The sequence below is a fragment of the Prionailurus bengalensis genome, chromosome E4 (genome assembly GCF_016509475.1).
Source record: "Prionailurus bengalensis isolate Pbe53 chromosome E4, Fcat_Pben_1.1_paternal_pri, whole genome shotgun sequence".
NCBI lineage: Eukaryota > Metazoa > Chordata > Mammalia > Carnivora > Felidae > Prionailurus > Prionailurus bengalensis.
Window position 1 is genome coordinate 61,955,497 of NC_057360.1, and position 24,637 is coordinate 61,980,133.

At 44.7% G+C, this 24,637-nt stretch overlaps 1 protein-coding gene across 1 annotated transcript in view; it reads left to right on the plus strand.

Annotated features, from left to right (window-relative positions):
- RGS5 (regulator of G protein signaling 5) overlaps window positions 1–24,637 on the plus strand; it is a 48,344-nt gene that overhangs the window by 17,929 nt on the left and 5,778 nt on the right. The window contains exons 2-3 of the mRNA XM_043567548.1: window positions 9,193–9,303; window positions 16,446–16,507. Coding sequence (XP_043423483.1) covers window positions 9,193–9,303; window positions 16,446–16,507 — 173 coding nt within the window. The remainder of the gene's footprint in view (window positions 1–9,192; window positions 9,304–16,445; window positions 16,508–24,637) is intronic.

Genomic DNA, 24,637 nt, shown 5'->3' on the forward strand with positions numbered 1-24,637 from the left:
ATTTATTTTTGAGACAGAGAGAGACAGAGCATGAATGGGGGAGGGGCAGAGAGAGAGGGAGACACAGAATCGGAAGCAGGCTCCAGGCTCTGAGCCGTCAGCCCAGAGCCCGACGCGGGGCTCGAACTCATGGACCGTGAGATCGTGACCTGAGCCGAAGTCGGACGCTCAACCGACTGAGCCACCCAGGTGCCCCTAACGTTGTCCTTTTTTAACAGACGATGGAACCGAGGCCGGGAGATGTCACAGAACTTGTATAAGGTCACACAGAGAGTAAGCGACTGTTGAAAACTAGCCTAAATCAGTTTATTCATATCCAACTCTCAGGTTCGTTTTGGGAGCTAAACATAGCCACTAATGGTGAGCCATGGGTGACGGCCACCTGCTTCCCTACGACTTTGCTACCAGCTTATGAAATCAAGACCACCATACGTAACGTGAAACCCAAACGGGCCATACTTATTTGTGCGAATACATATTAACGAGCTGGTGCGAAAAAGTTTCTATAACTTGTTCTCCAGTCTCAGTAAAGTCCTCATTCTTTGCGCTCTGACCACAACTGTCGGGAAAGATTCAGCCAGACAATATCCTGAGGCCCTTGTGGGTGATATCAGGCAACAAGAAATCTCCAAATCAAGGCTTGAACGCAAGACTATTTTAGGGATCAAGCTATGGGTGCCGTCTCTAAGAGTGAAGAGATCATTACATTTGTATAACCTTTCTATGAAATGGGTGCGGGTTCCCACAATGAGTCACCTGTCCAAATGACTTGAACGCCATTATTGTGCCCGGGAGAGCCAATTATCTACTGAACGAACCTGCATGTAAAAACGCATTGCTAACATATTCTGCTAACTGGCAAAGCAGCTGATGTTGATCTCAGGAAACACAGCTGAAACACTTACAGAGGTCACTTCTGCAGCACGGTCTTGGTACAAAGCTTGCTGACCGCCAGGATAATGTGAGTTCCTTATTGGGGCATGCAGCTGAGGCGAAAGCCTACACACACAATGTCACATCGTAGCAATTACAACCGGCTGGGATTTTTAATTTCATTGTTTTGATTCCTTGTTTTGTGTTTGTCCTATTCAACTAACATACAGACTCCATGAGAGGACCTTGTCTTTTTGTTTCACTGGGGATTTCAAAAGCGGTAATAGTGTATGGCATAGGACAAGCATTTAATAATCTGTTGAATAAATAAGTGAGCAAAAGGCGAATTCTACGGAGGCCTGTCTTTTCTATCTCAACTATGATCCTCGGAAATAAGGTCAGCTTATTTGAATAAGCACCCGTGTCGACTCCCTAGCCTTTACTGTGCGTTGCCTGTGCGAGACCCGAAAGCAACAAGTCAGTCCGGGGTAGTTGAGGTAGGAGCTTGAACACAAGCAAGGCATGAACTGTCTGTAGTTCATATCAAAGTAGGTTAATTCAGGAAAATGGTAGATTCCAAACTGATACATTTTCTCTCTACTGGAATGACCCGGCACCGTGGATCTTGATTTTAAGAGGCCATGTTCCGAGCATCCTGGGGAGTTCAGAATTTTAGTTCCTGCACTGGCCTGATTTTCCACTGTATTTCTTTCTATTCCGCTAAGGGTTTTCAAGGTCATTTACTAACCCCTGCCTCTCATGAGCCATCGATGAGTAACAAACTCCATTCATCTCAAGCTCTACAAGAGCCGCCAACAGGAAGGCTTTTCCAGCTAGATGAGGCTTTCCAGATGGGTCTTGCCTCGTGAACACACACCCTCCGGGCTCCCTTTTCTCTGTCAGCCTCAGCTTGGGTTCTGTCTGTGTGATTCCCACCTTGACCACAGGAGCTCAGAGGACCCCACTTCTTCCCCTGCATCTCAGATTAGCTGATGGCTCTGGAGGCAGTACTCTCAGGCTGTGGAGACTGGCTGCGAACAAGTGTTTTCGAAACTGTTGCTTATCTTTTCTGGGTATTTACGACACTTTCAGGAGGCAAGAAAACGCATGTCCTTTTTACTTCTGTGCCACCAAGCTCTGTGGTGTTTCTTCAGCAAGCAGCAGCCTGGAACACTGCCTTCTGATCTTCCGATCATCTACAGGTCTGCTCTCTAGAGGATTCTCCACTGATGCGCACGCTTTCCCACAGCCAGCAGGGGGCATCTACGACACAGATTTAAACTGAATTGACTTTACATTGGATTGTCCCTGAGAGGGCACGGTTTGGGGACACCTCTTTCGGAAATGTAAAATCCCTGTTCTATGCTTCCCCATCTTGGCTTTCCTCTTGACCGTTCCCAACATACGTCTGGAGTCTGGAATGAAAGCTGTGGTTACCACATGTCTTCCAACCGCAAGACTGGTCTTTGCCTCCGGGCTACTTCTGTTTTTAAGTCCTGATAAATTCCGGCCTCACAATAGATTCTGGTCAGACCCTTAGGGGTTGTGATTGCCTCCCCCACCTCTTCTCCCAGGAGTAGGCCCTACCTGGCTTAAGAACTGACTGAGCATGCTTAGTTTGAGCCTTACTTGCCTTTCATCCTCTTTAACAGCTAGAAACGGAATTTCGTTCCTTGTAGTCATTCAGTGGCTTTTCACCTCTCCCCGTTAACCAAATTAAAAAACACCCGAGTCTTGGGCACCTGAGGTGGTTTAGTCGGTTAAGCGACCACCCCTGGATTTTGGCTCAAGTCATGATCTCACGGTTTTGTGGGCTCGAGCCCCAGGTCAGGCTCTGTGTGCTGACCACACGGAGCCCGCTTAGGATTCTCCCTGTCTCTCTGCCCCGCCCCCGCTCGTAGTCTCTCTTTTTCAAAATAAATAAATAAGCAAATAAAAAAAAAAATTCTAGTTTCAGGGATATATTCTACGCCACAGCCCGGTATTTCACTCGCCCTACCCCAAAATGCAGTTTTACTCTAAGTGAGCAATTCATGAATTCATTTACTGGGTCTTCAATTTTCAAAGCAGATTTTTTTTTTTTGAGCACCTATTTGTTTTAATTTTATTTTTAATTTTACTTTAATTTAATTTGTTTGAATTTTGTTTACTTTTGAGAGAGAGAGACAGAGAGAGAGAGAGCGCGAGAGAGAGAGGGAGACCTGGAATCTGAAGCAGGCTCCAGGCTCTGAGCTGTCAGCACAGAGCCCAGAGTGGGGGCTTGAACTTGGGAACCACGAGGTCGTGGCCAGAGCCAGAGTCTGACGCTTAACCGTCTGAGCCACCCAGGCACCTCTTTTTTGAGCACCTATTAAGTGCCAGGCCCTGAGCAATGACGTGCTGGCATTGGAATCGTGAACAAAACAGATATTGACCCTGCTCTTGGAGACCTGTCACTCCAGGGGGAGATGGAGACAAGACCCAAATAAACATACAGAAATGTATGTGCAAATTGATAAGGGCCAAGAAGGAAAAATACAGAAGGCTCTACAAATACAATAGGGGCAGCTGTTAGAGTTTCGTCTCCCTTTGCACTGTCTTCATGTTGTCACATGAGTAGCCATTTGAGCTCCTTGAAGTTAGGGCCTGTGTCCATTAATTGGTATATCCCAGGCACTGCGGTCAGTGACTAGAAAATTATCGACCATATAATTTACACGTATGTGCCCTACATTCACCTATTCCAAGTGTCTCCAAAGCAAAGAACCATCTCTGTAACCCTTGAAACACCTCGCACAGGACTTTATATATAGTTGGCTGTTCTATATCCTATGTTCTACTTGAGTATAATTGCATTTTTGTTTCATTTTATTATTTTTGATTAAAAAGATTTTTTTAATGTTTATTTTTGAGAGAGAAAGAGAGAGTGTGTGAGCGAGTAGGGGAGGGGCAGAGAGAGAGGGAGACATAGAATCCGAAGCGGGCTCCAGGCTCCGAGCTGTCAGCACAGAGCCCGACGTGGGGCTCGAACCCACGAACTGCGAGATCATGGCCTGAGTCAAAGTTGGACACTTAACCGACTAAACCACCCTGGCACCCCTGTAATTGTATTTTTAAAAATCCAGCTATAGTTCTGTTTTGATTGCTCCAACTGTTTTTCATACGTGTGCACCTTAAGGTAGTATCTCTGACTCAATTCACCCATAAGAAGGAAAGACCTAGGTGGCCCAGGGCCTTTGGAAATTTGATTTCCTGGCCAGTATACCCACAGAAGGCACAGATTTAAAACCACAAACGCTACAACTATTCCAACCCTTTTCAGTTTGAAATCGCTAACATGAGTCATCTACAAAAAGAATTATCTCCCTCTGAGCCTTTAATTAAAATCTCACCCAGGCATTTCCAATTGATTTTATTTCAAAACAAGGTTTTCTTTGTAAAACAAAAGCGTACCAAGAGGGGGATGAGATGGGAGGAGATAAAAACTGCTTCCTGTTCATCAGCATTAATGTAATGTAGCCAGGGCGGTCAAACCGAGCGGAGAATGAGTAGAAATCATAAACGTGTTAGAATGTCTTCTTCTCTAGATGGAGTTGTTTTTGACATTGAGTTAATGTCAGATACATTCAAGTTGATTTTTAAGAGGGGGAGTAAAATGATAAGGTTGAGCTTTTGTTTTGTTTGATTTTCCACTCGGTTTATGTTGATCACAGACGTGTGTGTAGCTATGGTGGGGAGGAAGAGGCAAGGGGGAATGTGTCCGGTCTGTTCCAGGAACTCCTGGGGAGAAAAACAAATGTAGTAACATTGTTTATTCTTGCAAAAAAACATAGAAGGTTTCAAATAGCTTCGACTGCAGCATCTGCCAACGGCTTCATCCTTAAACTCTTAGTGTTTTGTAAGAGATGCAATCGTATTATTCATTCTCCATATTCCTGCAAACTCCTAATTAAACCAAATGGACTTCCTGACTTAAGGACTGTCTTTAACGTCTGATATTTGAACACACATTACGCCAAGAGTTGAAGCTATGGGAAGAAGTATCTCCCAAAGCCCTGCATTTCCTTTCTCCTTTACATCCCCAGGGCAAATATGAGGAAAAGAGTAACCTGACGTTCTGGTATATGTTTATCAACTCTGAGGAAATGGAATATAATTTTCTATAGGCAATGTTATAAATGGCCATTGATTTCTAGAACATCCGGTGAAAAGCTTATTTAAGCAGTGATGCAGGTGAAATTGTACTAGGGTTCTGATTGATTCTGGTTTTTAAATTTATTTTTTATTTTATTTCATCTTTACATGTGTTTATTTTTGAGAGAGAGAGAGAGAAACAGAGTGCAAGCGGGGGAAGCACAGAGAGAGAGGGAGACACAGAATTCAAAGCAGGCTCCAGGCTCGGAGCTGTCAGCACAGAGCCTGACTTGTGCTGGAACCCACGAACCGTGAGATCATGACGTGGGCCGAAGTCGGATGCTCAACTGACTGAGCCACCCAGCCCCTCCCCCCCCATTGGTTCTGGTTTTAAAAGGCTTTTGTGGGACATCTTAAAAATTTGACCACCTTTACAAAAAACCATGTATTTTTATGGGAAAGTACATCCTGAAAGAGTTAACAAAAGAAAAACCCGAGACAGATTGAGTTTGTAAGATGGGATGCCACCTGTCTACACCCAGTCTTTGAAGGCACCTTTCAATCACATCACCTCTTTTGGTTTTCCTACCCAAACTGCGGCAGGCTGAGCGCCGACCAGAGGCTCCTCTGCTATCCCTGTCTTCATCAGGAAGGGGAGGCAGAGCGAGCCGGCTTCGTCTAACCCGCATGTCTGCTCTCCCTACTCACCCTTGACACTCAGCAGCGCAGACCCACTTGGGCCTCCCTCCGAAGGACGGGCACACCCCCCTCGTTTTGCCTGGAAGGGCCCATCTTTGCTGCTCCCGCTTCGCCTCCTCGGAGAAGCCCCCCCTCGCCCCGACTTGCCCTTGTGGGCCAGAGATCTGCTGCCCTCTGGAGCCTCTCCTTGAAAAGCTGCTTGTGATCGCTTACAAGTTTGGGGCTTCAGTGGGCTAGAAGCACCTTGAAGGCAAGGACCAAAATCTGTATGTGTGCGGCGAGCTGCTGACACAGTCAACATGACCAAGGAGGAAATTAACGGGGCGCCGGGTGGCTCAGTCGGTTAAGCGTCCGGCTCTTGACTTCGGCTCAGGTCATGATCTCCCAGTTCGTGGGCTCGAGCCCCGCGTCCGGCTCTGTGCTGACAGCCCAGAGCCTGCAGCCTGCTTCGGATTCTATGTCTCCCCCTCTGTCTACCCCTCCCCAACTCATGCTCTGTCTCTGTCTCTCTCAAAAATAAATACACGTTAAATTTTTTTTTTTTTAAAAAGGAGGAAATAAAAAAATGAAATTTAACAGAACTCCACTCCTTGTAACTTACCCCTTCGTGTCCAACCTGCTCTTTGGCCAGCAATCACATACAAATATCTCTCTTCCTTATACAAAAAGCAATGGCTCAAACGGAGCAAAAGACACAGGGAGAAAAAAAAGAAACAGAAACTGAAAGGGGAAAAAAAACAACAACCCCTAAACTTCAAGAACCTTCCAAACAAAAAAACCAAGCATATGAGAAACGTTCTAAATGTTGGTGGGTGAACTACTGAGTCAAGGTTGAGACTGAAAACAGCTGCTTCATGCACCAGTTTACTTAAGGGTGGGGAGTCAGGGGATATGGGGCCAGAAGGGAGCATATTACGGGTGAAGTTCTTCAAGAACTGGGTGGGATATTATGACCCGACCCCAAAAATGGACCTGGTGTTTCTGGCACACCAGCCAGCAGAGGGTAGCCACAAATACAGCATGCATCGCCCCTGCCCCTGCCTTCGTAATATTTTCTTTCTTTTCCAGATAAATATTAAATTGGTGATTCTTGTCTCCAGAGCTAGAATATGGCAAGTGGTGGGTGTAGTAATTCTTAGTAACGGGTGGGAATCTTTTTGGATGTTTTAATTTGGTACTTGAAGCTAGGGAACATGGATGAGCTTAGTTGGAAAAATGATTATGCAGTTAGAACTAACTTTGAAGAAGCAGTATTACATGCCAAACACTGTGCTAAGTGATTCACATGCATTAGCATATTTAATCATCACGAAAAAGAGGATGTACTATTTTATCGGTCCCATTTTCTGGGCAAAAAATCCAAAACATTGGTTAATTTAAGCAACGTGAAGAGCTTGGAATCGAAATGACACTTATTCTCATGGTTTATATAAGCTCCCCCCGTGGAACTTTCCGGTTTCAACCAAAGTGCTGTTCTGGGTGCTGGGCTGTGGGATCTGAGCTGTCTTCAGCCAGAGAAAGGGTCCTAGGGAAAGAATGGAAGCAGAAAGAAATGAAAAGGAAAGGACATTGAAGTGACTAAATCTAAACCACAGTTTCAAAATTGTATTTATGATACTAAAGGAAACTATGATATGATTCAATATTTATAGGTTTTTTTTGGTAATGGTTACAGATTTCTTTAATTTTTCCTATCTAATATCCATGATTGTTAATCTCACACATTTTTTTTTCCAAAACAAATTTAAGTTTATTTATTTATTTTGAGAGAGAGGAAGGAAGCACACACACCAGCATGAGCAGCAGAGAGAGAGGGAAAGATAGAATCCCAAGCAGGCTCTGTACCATCAGCACAGAGCCAGATGCAGGGCTCAAACTCACGAACCTCAAGATCATGACCTGACCTGAAATCAAGAGTCGGTTGCTTAATCAACTGAGCCACCCAGGTGGCTCACACATTTTCTTTACTTAAATTGTCTCATCACTGTCTCCACGTGAATGGATGAAGAAAGTTTATTTAGAGCAGCCAAAGCCCATCTGGCCACAAGATGAATCCCATCATAGCTCTTGAAGACTTCGTTAGGACCAGCATTGATGGGGAGAGAAATGTTAGCAGATTTGTCGGGAACAAAGTCAAGATCTCTTCAGTTCACTGTGGGTAATGTTTTTGAGTGTTGACTGGGTGGCCGGGCAATAAGCTCCCACAGGACTGACAGGTATTCAGGACTCAGAGCTTACCTTCACCTTCCAGCTGGGAAAAGAGACACATGAATCAATAACCATAATGCAATGTGATCAATCCTGTCTTCAGAGCCTGTGCAAAGCACCAAGACAGCAGTGAAAGAACAGTTTTTTGGGTCTATCAATATACAACAGCTTGCCTTACGGATTAATGCTTACAATTTGCTGGTGCTCTTGGAGTTCACACTTGCCATGATAATCGATAACTTAGAAGGTTAGTTTTGAAACTCGGCATGAAAACAGTTGTGTCCTATGGTCGTGGAATGCCCAGAATTCTGACTTCATCGACTCACTGAAATGTTGAGGATAGAAAGCAATGGTATGGTGCTGCTATGGTTGGCCCATTGGCAATTAATAATCATCTACTGAAGGCTTACTGCATGTAAGATACTCCAGTAGCCATTATAGAACAATGGGCAAGTGGCTGGGGAAAAACGAAATCCATCTAAATAAAGAACACTTTATAGAGAATACATCTTCAGGCAGAATCATTTAATTATATAGCTCGAGATAGCTGAAGAAAACATCTAGGTTAACTCTGTCATTTTACAGATGAGGGAACTGAGGCCTGGTGGTAAAAAATGATAAGTTTTTCAAATATTCTACATCTAATTAACGATGGATCTGGGACCAGGGTCCTTGGAGAACAGATAGGGAATGCAGTGAGTAGCTCCCCTGTGAACTCTAGAGCCAGACCGTATGGGCTCCTGTCCCATCTCCAGACTGGCTGGGTTATGTTAAGTTTTTAAACACTCTGACTTTCAGTGTCTTCATCTGTAAAAAGGAATAATACCATAGTATCTGTCTTATATAAAAATGAAAGGATACATATAAAGCAGTAATTAAGAATAAAATGAGGGGATGCCTGGGTGGCTCAGTTGGTTGAGCGTCAGGTGTTGATTTCGGCTCGGGTCATGATCTCGCTGTCACTTGGAGCCCCATGTCAAGCTCCACGTTAGGCATGGAGCTGCTTGAGATTCCCTCTCTCCCTCTTCCTCTGTCCCTCCCCTGCTTGAGCTCTCTCTCTCTCTCTGTCTCTCTCTCTCTCTCAAAATTAGATTATGCGTATTAACCAGGAACATAATAAGAGCTTGATAAATGTTAATTATTAGAACTCACGTGTCCCGGTTTCTTCACCAGTATTCTTTCTGCCACAACAGTACAATGGGCTTTCGTTCATTCTTGTTTCGCTGACACAGAAAGAAATCTATGTGCCAGATCTGTGTGCTCATATGGTGTTTCCATTGCCCCTTATATCTTTTCTAGGGCCAAGGAGATTAAGACCAAGTTGGGAATTCTCCTCCAGAAGCCAGACTCAGCGGTTGACCTTGTCATCCCATACAGTGAGAAGCCGGAGAAACCAGCCAAGACCCAGAAGTGAGTCACAAACGTGGGTTCCGCTCCTTTTCCTCCAGAGGATGGCTATTTCTCAGGTGTCCAGGACCAGCCCTCCCGTGTACAGCTCCCCACCTTCGATCACTCGCCGAAGGTCATAAGATCCCTCAGAGAAGAGGTGGTTTATAAATAAGCGTATTTGTACCCTTCCATGTCTGGAGCATCATATTGGGTATTGGCAGGTGACTTAAAAAAATAAAGATAAGGCCCTGCCTTGGGACCCTGTTGGAGAGGCGGACAATACCCAGGCAGCCAATTTCAGCCAACTAGCTCCTTCTCTAAAATACTATTCCTTCAGGGTCCAACAGAGGAACAGAAGACTCTGTTCCCTGCCAGAGGAAGGAAGGAACACTCGACCAGCCGACTCTAACGTACATTAAGGGTTTTTAACCCCGATCCGTAAATTAATATTCTTGACTGGACTTCTCTCTCCTTTCCCCCCACCTCCCCATTTCCATCGATTCAGGCATGGAGAGAAACTAGAATTCTAAAGATTCAAGCTGTCATGGCAGAGTCCAGCTGACCACTGGAGGAACTGTCCTCACAGCACACACGTCGTTTTCATCTCCATCCACCCCGTCGAACATTTTCACGGGCATGAAAATCAAGAAGGGCAAGTGGGTAGGAGAGAAAACAGACGCAGTCGAATTCCTTCACTCTGCCATCTAAAAGCTCTGAGGAGATCGCAGAAGCATGGTGGAAACACAGGCACCCCTTTATACCTGAATTTCTTCTTAAACGTAACATACATATAAATTGGCCAATCATTTCTTTGTCCAAATGCCCTTCAAGCTAAGATAGCCGGGTGGGTTGGGAGAGGAAGAGACGGGTTATTCCTCTTCAATCTTTTTCCTTCAACCTAAGTGGATATTTCCATTCTCCTCTTATTACTTCAAAGTGATTCCACACCGGAAGTGAGGCGTAATTGGGTTTTCTGCATTTAGAAAGGGGAAGCTAATTCAGGGTGGAGTGGCTCGCACCAGGCACTGGCAGGGAATGAGAAACACATTTCATAGCAGCGACAGATCAAAAAAGCCATCTATTTTGAAGAAAACAATGTAGTGGTTATGGATCTGTAGGAATTCACTTTCGGAAATAAATATAGTACTACATTTCCTGCTTTGATTCTCTGTTTTAATCTTGCACACAGACACTCGAGCTATTTGGCTTAACAGGGATTCAGAGAGAAGCAGTTTTGGAAGAAAACCCGGGGTCGATATTTATTGGATGATTTTCCTCTCTTGTCTTCTGTCGCCTTTCTTCTTCCGGGAGTTTAAATTGTTTTTGGGGGGGGGCGGGAATCCTTCATATCCCTAGAGACGATTGTGTCTCTCTTGCATTTTTCACGGTGACCATTGCAAGGCTTTCTCACCCTCTGTCAAACCCCTCAACGCCTTCCACCTCTTCATGTTTGGCCAATTTCCTTGCCTTTTAATTATCATGAAAAGACTGTGTTCTGCATGAGCTCCATCGATCTCTCTTCTCGCCACTTGAAATTTCTCTGCCTTTTTGTACCCATGTTCCTCTCTCAGAGAAGAAAATAAACCTTCTCCAGACTGAAGATATTTTTAACCCCCTCATCTTTAAAAAAAAAGCAATCCCTTTTTAAAAAAGCATGTCTACTTTTTCAATGTTTTTTCTTTTCTTTTTTTCTTTTTCATTTTTTTTTTAACATTTATTCATTTTTGAGAGAGAGAGACAGAGGACGAGGGGAGGCAGGGCAGAAAGAGAGGGAGACACTGAATCTGAAGCAGGCTCCAGGCTCTGAGCTGTCAGCACAGAGCCTGACTCGGGGCTCAAACTCAAGAGCTGTGAGATCATGACCTGAGTCTAAGCCAGACGCTTAACCGACTGAGCCACCCAGGCGCCCCACAAGGTTTTTATTTTTCTCATTAAGAAAACAGAAATCGAAAAACATAGAAATGAAAAAGAAAAACAGACAAGAGCTGCCCACATCCCTGCCACCCATAGCTGGCGTCTGTTACCATTTTCGTGTTCTTAATTGCTCTTTTCCTTCTGGGGCCGTGCGTGTTCCACTCTGAAAAAACTCTCTCAGTCCCCCACTCCCACTCCTATCCCTTTCAATGCTTTCATGGGGGTAATTCTAGAAACAGAAAGGGTTGATCATGAAGCCCATAAAACAACCAAAGCGTTTATTTGGGGTCTTAGGGATGGCAATCTGGGAGATACAGAGCCTACCCAAATTGAAAATGTGCTCCCGATCGCCAACGTGAAGTGCAAGCTTATGAAGTCAAAAACCACAAGGTTACGTAATTTGTTTTGAAAGAATTGTGATTGGCGCCGGCACGGTTTTAACTAACACACAAGTGGCTGATCAGCTAACAGGTGTTACCTTAGCTCTGTTTCGGTCCAAAGTAGAAGGATGTGTCCTGGGAGGTGGTCCAGGTGCACTGACCAAAGTCACACATTTATGGTGTCGGGAGATGTACCTGCTTCCTCAGCGTCTTCTCGACTCCATTCTGGGTCACTCCTTACAATGCTTACTTGGTTTTGAATCTTCTTTCGCAAAAGTCGCCGCTTCCGGGATCTTCTCTTCACTCTTTCTGGTCAGGTTGAAACCTTACTACCCACAGGAACCCTCTCGAAGGCCTCGCCTTTGACTCATCACCGGGGGTTGACTCTGCTCAACGGTCTTCTCTCTCTCTGAGGACTCCCACTTTTGTTCATCCTGTCCATACGCGAGCATTTCCCCAGGCTGTGCCGTAGGTCCTCATAATGAATAGTAAACAAATTAGCACAACACATAAATTTAGTTTGCAATAACTGTTATCATGGCTTGTCATATAATCAATTGTAAAATGCTTAGCAGCTGATACAGATAGTCTTCTTTTTATTTTTAAAAAAAAAATTTTTTTTTTTAACGTTTATTTATTTTTGAGACAGAGAGAGACAGAGCATGAACGGGGGAGGGGCAGAGAGAGAGGGAGACACAGAACCGGAAGCAGGCTCCAGGCTCTGAGCCATCAGCCCAGAGTCCGACGCGGGGCTCGAACTCACGGTCCGTGAGATCGTGACCTGAGCTGAAGTCGGACGCTCAACCGACTGAGCCACCCAGGCGCCCCGATAGTCTTCTTTTTAAATTTAATTTAAATCCAAGTTAGTTAACATGTAGTGTAATAATGATTTCAGAAATAGAATTTAGTGATTCATCATTGACATACGACATCCAGTGCTCATCCCAACAAATGCCCTCCTTAATATCCACCGCCCATTTAGCCCATCCCCCCATCCAACACCCCGCAAAGCAACCTTCAGTTTGTTCTCTGTATTTAAGGGTCTCTTAGGGTTTGCCTCCCTCTCTGTTCTTATCTTATTTTTGCTTCCCTTCCCTTATGCGATACAGACATTCTTATAGTTCATTTTATACTCTAGATGTTCCTTTTCTCCTTCCCTCTGCCACTAATTTTAAACTACACTTTGCTGTTGTTGTTTGACCACTTTATAACTCTAGAATGACCACACAGAAGCAGGCTCTAGCTGTGAACAGTTACCAAGTGTTCCCATATGCAGACTCTGACCTGGTGAGCTGCTGAGTGAACATCATGGCCAGGATTACGGCCGTATGTACGATGTTTGGGCCAAAGCTAGACAACGAAAGAGCATGAGCAGGGGAGGGGCAGAGAGAGAGAGGGGGGGAGACACAGAATCCGAAGCAGGCTCCAGGCTCCGAGCTGTCAGCAGAGCCTGACGTGGGGCTGGAACTCGTGAACCGTGAGATCATGACCTGAGCTGAAGTCAGAGGCTCAACCGACTGTGCCACCCAGGCGCCCCCCAGATGTTTTCATCTACATCCCCATCATAGGCGCCCAGGTCACTGTTGGCCGTGGGGTAAGGGCTCAACAAATGTCCATGAAAGGACCTGAGCTGAGTTGTGAGCACAATGCCCTGCGGCGAAGGAAGGGAGAACAGAGCAGGCACATCAGGGCCGATAAATAACTGGGATTTCATGTCCCTTGTCAAGAAGAAGAGGATGTGAGAACATTGCCAGGAGTGTTCCAATACAGGCCAGGGACCGTGTGGATTAAAAAATGAGGAAAGAGGAACCCACAGTGTTTAGAGAGGTCAAAATACTTTCCCATGGTTACAGCCAGGACGTGTCAGAGTTGCCAACAGTCGTAGCAATGGTTCACGGGGATAACATTTTTGAAATCGAAGGTTCGGTGTTATTTACTGCTTTCATCAACCAGACTGACTATGGGCACGCTGAATCATTGCTAATGTTTGCATTCATTTGATGCACACTTATTGCAGGGTAGATTAATGCTGTAGGGGATGCACCATCGGACAGGTGGAATGGGAAAAGTTCTCCATGACTCACCGACTCTACGTTTAGGCAGTGAGTTGCCACATAAGCGACTCAACGAGTAAGTGGCTAAGAGGACAGTAAAAGAGAGAGAACGCTTCCGGTCGAGATGGTCACTTCCTGGACCAGGTGGCATTTACACTGGGCGTTAGAAAACACACAGTTCATCATCTCTGTAAATGTTTGTTTTGCCTTTCATGTGAACTGGCTCCCTCCCTTTCCCCCACACCCACACTCCGAGACCATGCCCACTCTCTGTGGTCAGCTATGACCTTGCAAACCGGGGCACTTATTGGCCATTTAGATCTGCATCTATCTTGTTTCCAAAGAAGTCAGACTTAATGAGGGCTGGCAAATTCTGAGAATCGGGACAGGATGAACCTCCGTTACCTCCTAGGCTGGTAATCAGAACACTGGGCTGTATGCTGTGGGGTATGTGTCCTGCTCAACTGTGTCCTTGAATCATTTTGGACTAATTTAACCCCCAGGCGGACTCTGCACATGTCCTTTTCAGGAATTTAATCTTGGCTGTGATGTACCGCTCATACTGGTCATTAGTCTGGTTCTAACAAGACCATTTGGGACAAATTGGATCGGGTAGCACGCTTAAGTCAGGTGCATCTGCTTATGTGATTTCTTCTGCCTGTGTTCCTCTATGCTAACCAGAGGAAAAGTGGGGAGAGGAAGGTGATTTCATTTTAGGAGAATGTTTATGAAATGAGAAAGAGGTTCAGTGAGGGAACCAGGCCTTTCCCTTGCTCTCTTTCTTTTGTCCAATTATTTAATGTCCTGCTCTTTCTGTCAACAATCAGTAGAGACTTGAAGGGGAGTCTTTTATTTTCAGAACATCACACCCACTGTAGTGAATTAAGATGCAGAAAGCCTTATGGTAAAAATGTAGGTATGAAATAACATATACATAGGAAACGTTCTCAGTAGGGGGTAATAGAGAAGGGCCAAAAGGAGTTACGACCTCTAGAAAGCAGGTCCTTTTCTGGTTAGAAATAAAACGAGGCAGCAAAACATAGGGACATACTTGCAATCCCTTTTTCATGATTTCTCTTTCCTGAGCTCCTTTACACTAACCAGAAGAAAATGGGAGGAAGGAAGGCTGTTCACATCTTAAAAATAAATTTCCGAGGGATTAGTGTGGCGTTCTTGATCTGTGACACCTGTGTTCTTAGCCAGGAAAAAAAGAAACCACCTAAGATCGTTTCACCAGGTTTGTTATTCTTATTTTTGGCATGTTTAATCTTCAAATAGTAAAAACAGAAAACATTATGGAGAATTGAATAATTAAGACCCCCAAATCTGCCCATATTCCATGATGAAAAGTAAAGAAGTGAAGGAGGGGCACCTGTGGGGCTCCGTCGGTTCAGCGTCGGACTCTTGGTTTCGACTTAGGTCGTGGTCTTGCGGTTCGTGAGTTCAAGCCCCACGTCGGGCTCTGTGCCGACAGTGCAGAGCCTGCTTGGGATTCTCTCCCTCTCCCTCTCTCTCTGCCCTTCCCCCATTCGCTCTCTATGTCTCTCTCCAAATGAATAAATAAACTTAAAAAAAAAAATGAAGTGAAGGAAATACAGCACGTTAGCCAAAAAAATCTACTGCCATATTGGACTCCCTACGTAAATAAAGTGTATCTATATAGCAAAGCCTGGACAGCAAAATGAAGAGTGGAATTAGCAAGTGTCTTATCAAGCTCAGCTGCTAATCTTAATACTTGAAACCCCAAGATAATATTAAAAAAAAAAACAAAAAAACAGAAGCAGGAACAGTCCTGGACTGTCTGAACAGTAGATAAAAATAGTGAAGAGCTAAGGAAGTTCCAATTTAGGAAAAATACCTTCACTGGCCTTGCTATTCTAACAAATGCCTTGTTACTCTCTTTTGATTTGATGGGGAAGGACTCCCATCACGGTGCAGGAGCGAGAGCGGGGGAGCCCCGGGGAGAGCACAGTCAGCCATTTTTCCCAGACTGCACCAGCCTGACTCGACACAATCCTGCGGGGCGAGGGGAATTAGTGGTTATAATGAAATAGCTGCAGGGTTGCTGCATATATAAATGTTAAAATAAAAACAGCCCGAGGGGAAATTATATGTTAGCTATCACCTTCTCCTTTTGAGTCAGCATCTGGAGCGTTTATGGACAACATTCCTAGTCACGATGTAGACCACTTTTCTTCTCAGGAAGAAATCTTGCAAAAATCACTACCTGTCCTAACAGGGCAGGAAAAATGCACCCAGGTTTTTAAAAACATAGACTTACTCTGATCCCATTTCCCATGTGAGGCAGCATTACACCTTTCATCTTTCAGCCTTAATGATGGCAATGGGATGTGGATGTGGAATCAAATGGCCTTTGCTGATTAAATTATGTGGTTAAAGTGAAGCATGGGGGAGGCAGAGAACATGAGTTCAATCCCTATAACAGGGCCACTGGATTTCGTTCTGTTGCATTCAGGCCACAAAGTGCACAATTGGAGGTACTGTCATCGGATATACGAGAATATCAAGACACAGCTTCATGATGAATGGACTTTACTTCCAAAAAGAGACAGACCTAAACAAATTGCTCAAAAAGAGATGAAAATACACGATACAGATGAGGGACAGCAAACCCAGCCCACCAAACCCAATTGCTAGAAAGAAAATAACTCACACTCCCTTGTCCTGAGGATGGGTCACTGGTTGTAGCTTTTCTGCGAAAAGCAGATCCAGGACATGGTCAGTGGGTGTTGTTAGTACTCTTCTCATGGTGGTCACCTTTTTTTTTTTTTCTCCCCCTTAATTCTTGATGAAGACCCCCACTGGATGAGGCTCTGCAATGGCGTGACTCCCTGGACAAGATCCTGCAGAACAACTGTAAGTTGGAATCGTCTTTTATCAAAGGTCAGGGGAGGAAACAGAGGCAAAAATCGCCTTTGTGTTGCCGGTGTCCTTCTCCAATTTTGACACTTCTTCAATTTTTCTTTTTTTCTTTTATTTATTTATTTTGTTTATTCTTGAGAGAGAGATAAAAAGAGAGAGAGAGAGAGACAGAGCACAAGCTGGGGAGGGGCAGAGACAGAGGGAGAGACAGAATCCGAAGCAGGCTCCGGGCTCTGAACTGTCAGCCCGGAGCCCGACGTGGGGCTCGAACCCACGTACTGAGAGATCATGACCTGAGCCAATGTCAGATGCCTAACCAACAGAGCCACCCAGGTGCCCGCTTCAATTTTTCCATGTGGACTCAACAAGGGAAGGATGCCCAGGGAGTGTGGTTACCCAGATCACAAGAAGACAAAGTTCTACTGTACTGTGAGAGAATGTGAAAAGAAAGTGGCTTAAGGACTCATGATTGCAGATTATTTTCCCATCTATCCTCCTTATTTGTATGAGCCAGAGCAAGTGGCTTGACCTGTGTGTTTCTCAATATATTTTTAAAGTTTTTTTAACATTTATTTATTTTTGAGAGACACAGACAGAGCATGAGTGGGGGGAGGGGCAGAGAGAGAGGGAGACACAGAATCGGAAGCAGGCTCCAGGCTCCGAGCTGTCAGCACAGCGCGACGCGGGGCTCAAACCCACGAACCATGAGATCATGACCTGAGCCAAAGTTGGACCCTTAACCGACGGAGCCACCCAGGCGCCCCTCAATATTTTCATCAGTAAAAGAGAGACACTGCCCTTTCCAGCTTAGCCTCATCATGGCTTGGTAAGGACTGGTTACAACAGCATGAAGAACAGTGGATTAGGAACCAAGATCGGGTAGGTACGTCCTAGTCCAAGCTGCTAATGACGGCTCTGGTGGCCTGACATGCGTTGTTATGTCCCCCAGCCTTGGTTTCCTCTTCTGGTGCTTGCCTTCTTTCAAGACACAACAGAAGTGCCAGCAAGAACCCGTTCCCACGCTAATACCAACAGAGCACTGCTTGCCTCTCCCCTAATCCAAATCCTTACTGGTCCTCAAGGCCTGCGGTATCGAGGTTAAGGTTCCCCATGATAACAGGATGGCTGGTCTGCAGTCAAACTGAGGTCTTCTTCCCCCCCTTATGGGATTTCCACATGTAATCCCTGTGGCCGGAATACTTTGTATTCCCATCTCTGTCTGTCGAAATACTTCCTCTGCTATGAAAGCAGATCTGAATGCTGACTGCCTAGTCTTCCTTGGCCATCCAGAATGATTTATCCTCCCTCTGAGCTTCCAGAGAACCTGTCTGCACATCTTTTCTGCTGCTTGATACTACCAACCGAGTACTTCTTCACCGCTGTCTCCCTCCGATAACAGATTATAAACTCAGGGACAGCCAAGGCTTAGCCTTTTGATCTGAACAACTTCCCAATAAGAAGTGCACGATATGGGGAGAATAAGTATTTATGGAATAGTTCATTTTGAGAATATGATTCAATTTAACGTATCCAACCTGTATTTCTTCATCTTTGCCCCAAGAATGGCATATGAAACTGTTGGATGCTTTGCAAAAATAAGGATTTAAAAAATGCTTCTTGCAGGTGCATCATTATTAATAAGCACAGCATAGATAACAAAGAACATGCGTCGAATCAGGTATGAAAAATTTTTTATGGCTCAGTTGGCTAAGCTTCTGACTCTTCGTTTTGGCTCAGGTCACACTCTCACGTTTCATGGATTGGAGCCCCATGTGGGGCTCTGCACTGACAGTGGGGTCCTGCTGGGGATTCTCTCTCTCCTTCTCCCTCTGCCCCTTCCCCACTCGCACATGCGCGCGGCCTCTCTCTCTCTCTCTCTCTCAAAGTAAATAAATAAACCTAAAAAAATGATGTCTTGTTTTGAGTAGGGCAAGCTTCTGCTTACCTGAGGTAGAATCATTACCTCTTTGTAACTTTCTTAATCTTATCCACTTTGATTCTCTTTTTATCCCTTCGGCTAAACAGAATACCATGCCCTGACACATATAAAGTGTTCAGTACATGTTTGTTAACCTAATGGGTGAATGAGTTCATTCATTTTGCTTCTTGGATCCAGAAATTCCACGAGGTTGATTAAGAGAAAAATATTTATGCTTCTCAATTGACTGATTTATTGTCTTACACAATGGTTTTGGGGCCAATTGCAACCAGACAGATGATATATTGCTACATTAAGAATACTAAGTACCCTGGGTCCAGGTATTTATTGCTAGTGTCAAGAAACCTGAGAATTAGCAGACCTTTTTTCATGTTTACAAAACCATGAAGGAGAAGGATATATATTTGTGTGCCCATATCCAATCTTTTTCAGTCCCGCTAATCCTTAGGGGCACGTGTTCATATATTTCAGGCTTTTAGGGACGGGGAGCTATTTGGTATAAGAAAGATAGGGGCAGAAGTTAAATCAGAGGCAATTAGTGTTAACACCTTAGCATTTGTTGAGGGTCTGAAGCCTTTCAGCTTGAGGCCTGAGACTCACACAGTAATATTTGCTACTTCTCAGTGGAGAAAATATACATTCACGTCAGTGTTGTGTAAATATGTATATATAATATTCACATTTCATTTAATTATATACGTTTCAAAATTACATATGCATATAGATGTGTTACACAGTATGTATCTGTGTATACGTGTGTGTACGTATAATCTTAAGTTCTACGTAATTATCCTCCTAAGTAATTAACGTTTTTCTTTAAATGTGTTTTGTCACTTCTGTTTTTTCGTTCTTTTAATGTGTGTGTGTGTGAGAGAGAGAGAGAGAGAGCAGGGGAGGGGGGCAGAGGGAGAGAGAGAAAGAAGCTTGAGCAGGCTCCATGCTTAGTGCAGAGCCCATCTCGGGGCTCGATCCCACAACCCTGAGATCATGACCAGAGCCAAAACCAAGAGTCGGAGGCTCAACCAACTGAGCCACCCAGGCACCCCAGGAATTAGCATTTGAAGACTGGGGAAATTAACTTCCCCTAGTGATAAATGGAAAAGCACTTGATAACCATTCAGGTCAAAATTCTTCCTCTGAAAGGGTCTTTCTTTATATTCAAAGAAGCTCAGGTGAAAAAGAGAGGTTCTGGTATGAATATAGAGATCTCCCACGAAGAGTGGAGACCCATGCCCTAAAGGGAGGGGGGTGCCATTAGTAAATAAGACTGCCTCTCTCTCGAAGTTTATTCCTCTGCCCTTACTCTCCGTGTCTCTCTCTTCCTCTTTATTTTTCCATTCCACCCTCTCCCCCGGCTTCTCTCTATGGCTCCCTTTTTGCTCTGTGTGTCCCTCTTGCCATGTTGTCTCTGCTCTCCACTTCTCACTGTCTCCTTCTCCCCAGAGAAGGACTAACAGAACACCAGGCACCAGAAACCTGAAGAGACATTTGACCTATTCTCCCGAACACCCGCTGTTGTGCCTCGTGAATAACTTTAAGCCAAACTTTAGCAACTCAACTCTCAGGAAATGTTATTTGAATCTGCTAAAACTCATGGTCTGGGATCAAAAATAGCTAACATTAGCTGTGAATGATGCAAAATAGGTAACCAAGAAAGATACGTTTGAGAAATCTATGCGTTTGAAATGCCACAATCTCTGCTTGGATGTTTGATTGGATAAACTAAACCATTTCACCTCGAGGAGTGGCATCTTCGTTGATTTACAGAGAACATTTGGCATTCTGTTCTGCTCATGCAGGAGGTTGCCTCACAATTGATATAGTTCCCCAGTATTCCTTAAATCCACATTTTTCTTGAGCGGAAATGAAGTCAATTGGTACCTAACCTCTTAAAAATTAGACAATTAAGGTGCTATTCAATCTTTCCCAACTAACAAGCTTTCTCTTGCTTTTCCTCATTTAAGAAATCATTTTTAAGCCTCCAGTGTATTTAACTCTGTTTTGACAGTACGTCAATTTCTTACCTGTTTTGTGTTCAACTCTGCAGGTGATGACACCTGTATTCATTAGGTCTGTGGGACAAATGACCAGTGTGCTGCTCATTAAACACAAACACGGATTGCACGCGAAAGTCTAAATAAAACAGTGACATTAGGGGCGCCTGGGTGGCTCAGTCCATTAAGCATCTGATTCTTGGTTTCGGCTCAGGTCGTGATCTCACGGTTCATGCGTTAGAGCTCTGCATCGGGCTCCATGCTGACAGTGCAGAGCCTGCTTGGGATTCTCTCTCTCTCTCTCTCTCTCTCTGTCCCTCCTCTGCTCACTCTTTTATCTCTCGCTCTCTCTCTCTCTGAAAATAAATAAACTTAAAATAAAATTAAAAAAAAAAAGACTGTGACATTAAATTCCTCCACCTGACTGTCTTTAAGAGCCAAGGAAGGGGGCTCCTGGGTGGCTCAGTTGGTTAAGCCTTGACTTCGGCTCAGGTCATGATCTCGCAGCTTGTGAATTCGAGCCCTGTGTCTGTGCTGTCAGCTCAGAGCCTGGACCCTGCTTTGGATTCTGCATCTCCCTCTCTCTCTCTGCCCCTCTCATACTCTGTCTCTCTCTCTCTCAAAAATAAAAAACACACATTAAAAAAAAAAATTCTTTTAAAAAAGAGCCAAGGAAGAATGAAACACAATCCAGTAGCAGCGGGAAAGTTTATATGCGATTTCTTTTTTTCCCAGGAGCTCCAAAAGGTCAGAGCATTTCCTGAGACACCCTTGAGATTTGGACTCATCCGTGGGGAACGGAACAGCCCAGATCTAGCCTTCTCTCTCTCTCTGTGTCTCTTTTCCCTATCTTTGCCTTCTTCTCCTGCTTCTCTCTCTTTGGTTTCCAATATTCTCCCTCCTTTTTTGTCTGGCTCATCTATGCCCTCCTCTGACTCACTGGCAGCCACAAATCCCTTCAAAGCAATAATAACAATAGTATCAGCCATAGGTTACTTGTACTGTTTGTTCACGTGTCGGGCGTTGCCCAACGCGCTTTGCGTGTAGTGCTTTATTTAAGGAGCGTAATAATTTTAGGGCTTCGATACGATAACAATCTCTACTTTTCAGAAAAGGAAAGTGAGGTTAGGTAACGTGCTCATGAAATAAAACACTACCGTGGTAGATTTATTTTTCTTTTAGCTCTCCGTCCTTCGGCTCTGCGATGTGGGAGGAATGGCGTCCCTTAGTGGGTCTTATTTGGCTCAGCGTCTGTCTATTCGATGTGAGGCACAGATGTGAGGTGGGTGGGAAGGAGAGGCGAAGGTACGTGAAACTCAGACCTTGAACGCGAAGCCTGAACGGCCTCCTGGAGAAGACAGGCATGTCAGGGAACAGCAGCAACAAAAGGATAAAGAAAGCTCTTCTCCCATCACCATCCAAAAATCTTCAAGAGCAAGGAGAAGGCAGTGTACCTCCCATCTGAGGCAACCTGGGAGCTGGCTTTTGAATGATGGCAAACACTGATTTTAAATTAGGCATGAATCAAAATGATGAAAGACAGTACTTCCTGAGCTCTCATTATGTTCGACACCAGGTAAGAGCTTGACGTGAATTGCTGAGTCCTCACAACAACCTTATCACGTGGGTTCACGTGGGTTCCATGATTATATCCGTGTAACAGAGGAGGCAGTTGAGGCTCAGAGAGGGTGGGTCACTTGCCCCAGTTACCGAATAGTGACATTTCTGAGTGGTGATGTGGTGAAACAGGACCCACCCGAGGGTACCTTGACTCCAGAGCCCGTGCTTGGAACGGGCAAGCTATGTAATGATACCTGTCACCTATCCACTCATGACATTCCACCATTTTTCCTCTAGGAGGGGAGATTTATTCTAATCTCCCCCCTTTAATATTTTTTTAATGTTTATTTATTTTTGAGAGACAGAGAGACGGAGCATGAGTGGGGGGAAGGGCAGAGAGAGAGGGAGCCACAGAATCCAAAGCAGGCTCCAGGCTCTGAGCTGTCAGCACAGAGCCCAACATGGGGCTCAAACCCCTAAACCGTAAGACCCTGACCTGAGCTGAAGTCGGACGCTTAACCGACTGAGCCACCCAGGCGCCCCTCGCCCTTAATAGTTTTCCTTTATATACCCAACTGACTTGGATTTGTCTCACACTCCTTTTATTTTCCAAGTGGTTTTAGAGCTGGCTTCATTTCGTCCTTTGGTAGGGCTGCTACGTTCTTTTGCTTAGATGTCAAAAGCGACACCATTCCTTAGGGCCAGCTCTGGGGCCGTAATGTCGGTCAAAACCCAGACTGTTCCCACAAGACCGGCGATCAGGAGGTTTCATCTGCTTCCTAGTAGGGGATGCCCGAAGAGGTGTGTTGAGAAGTATCCTGGGGTTCTGTGCAGGCTCAGCAGGGGAGGACGCAGGGATTTCTCAGGGATGTGTGCTGAGGGCCCCGTGGGGTGGGTGTGGAGTCTGAGGGCAGTGGTGTGGGCCAGAGATGATGTGTGTGTTACTTGAAGACTAGACAAGTTTCTCCTGGAGTCTCTTTGGCTCTGACCCAAGAGGACTTCCTCAGGGCTGATGGGAATTGAACAGAGAGTCAAGGAATGGCCCACTGGAAAACCAGAGGCGAAGGAGGAGAAGGTATCTGGGGAATGATTTGAAGGTCCTACTAAGGGGCCATCCAGAGAATTCTCAAAAGCCAGGTGAGAGAAAGAATAGCTTTAAGCATCTCCCCGGACAATAGAGTGAGTTTAAAGCCGGTTATGAGTCTCTGATCAAAGTGTGTGCATTGATAAAAAGCCCTGAAATAGTGTTGTAGAATTCAGTGAGAGTGATAAAACCAGTGCCCAGGAAATGGACTGACTTCACTGGAAAGTTATTTTCCGAGCTCAGCCCCCGGATGCCTGGTAAATGTTAATATTGTTCTGGAGTCCTGGCGTGCGTCCTCAGGTCATAAATACCAATGCTTGGGAGGACTGGGATTTTATCTGTATCTTTTATAAAGACTTGGAATGGGTGATTCAGAGAGACGGATAGGTTGTGGGGACAGGGGCCTGATGAGAATACAATGGCCACAGACTTAATTCTGTGAAGTTATAGTTTCCTCCAAAGTCTTGCATGGGTGTTCATAAGACTTCACTCCTGCTATCATTTCCCGGCCTCTAGAAAGTCCTGGGCATTTTTCCATTTCAACAGAGGCTACCTGACACATTTTGTTTAAGAAACAGTGAAAACTTTAGCTATGACAGAGAGAGAGCTCTAGGCTTTATTTCTTCTTTCAGCATATATGGTGACTCCTGTGTCACTAAATTATAACAAATGGTGCTAGAAATAGAGTGCAAAATATGGAAAGGGAGAGAAGGAAAACACACCCGATTTTATCTAGATATGTGTTACCAAATGGCTTTACAGTAACTCTCCTAGCGAGGTCTCCAGAGCAAATTGTTCATCATGCCTACCATTGCTCCCAGCTTATTTTTAGATGTCGATCAATAAAAAAGGAAAAAGTCTGGGGCACCTGGGTGGCTCAGTCGCTTAAGCATCCAACTCTTGGTTTTGGCTCGTGTCATGATCTCCCGGTTCGGGAGTTCGAGCCTCGTGTCGGGCTCCGCGCTGACAGTGTGGAGCCTGCTTGGGCTTCTCTTTCCCCCTCTCTCTTTTCCCCTCCCTTGCTCATGTTCTCTTTTTCTCTCTCTGTGTCTCAGAATAAGTAAATAAATTACAAAAAAAAATCTTAGGTGAAATATAAAAAGAGGGGACTAAAATGCAAAGTGTTTTTGTTTGCACCCAGAAATTGCTGAGGACTCTAATCCAAGTTACTTATCACCTAACCATTCTGTTTCTTTAGAATTGAATGTGGCTGCAGGGGATGGTAAGGGGCGTGCAGACAATAAAAATGTATTGAAGGTAAATTGAAAAAAAAAAAAGACAACTATGTATCCTGGTTTAATCGGCACCCGTGCTGGGTGCGTGTTCTATGAAATCAGTGAATTCCCACATATCACCCCCTATGGAGGGTAGGGAGGAAAAAGAAACACAGCATCAGGCCTAAGAGCTTCCCATATACACATTTGTAACAGATGAATGTATACATATATATTACATGGATGGATACCTATTTTGAAACAAGCTGGAGTCCACATGAGCAACAGCACACCGAAAACACAGTAGTTGTAATTATATTAAAGCTAACGTGT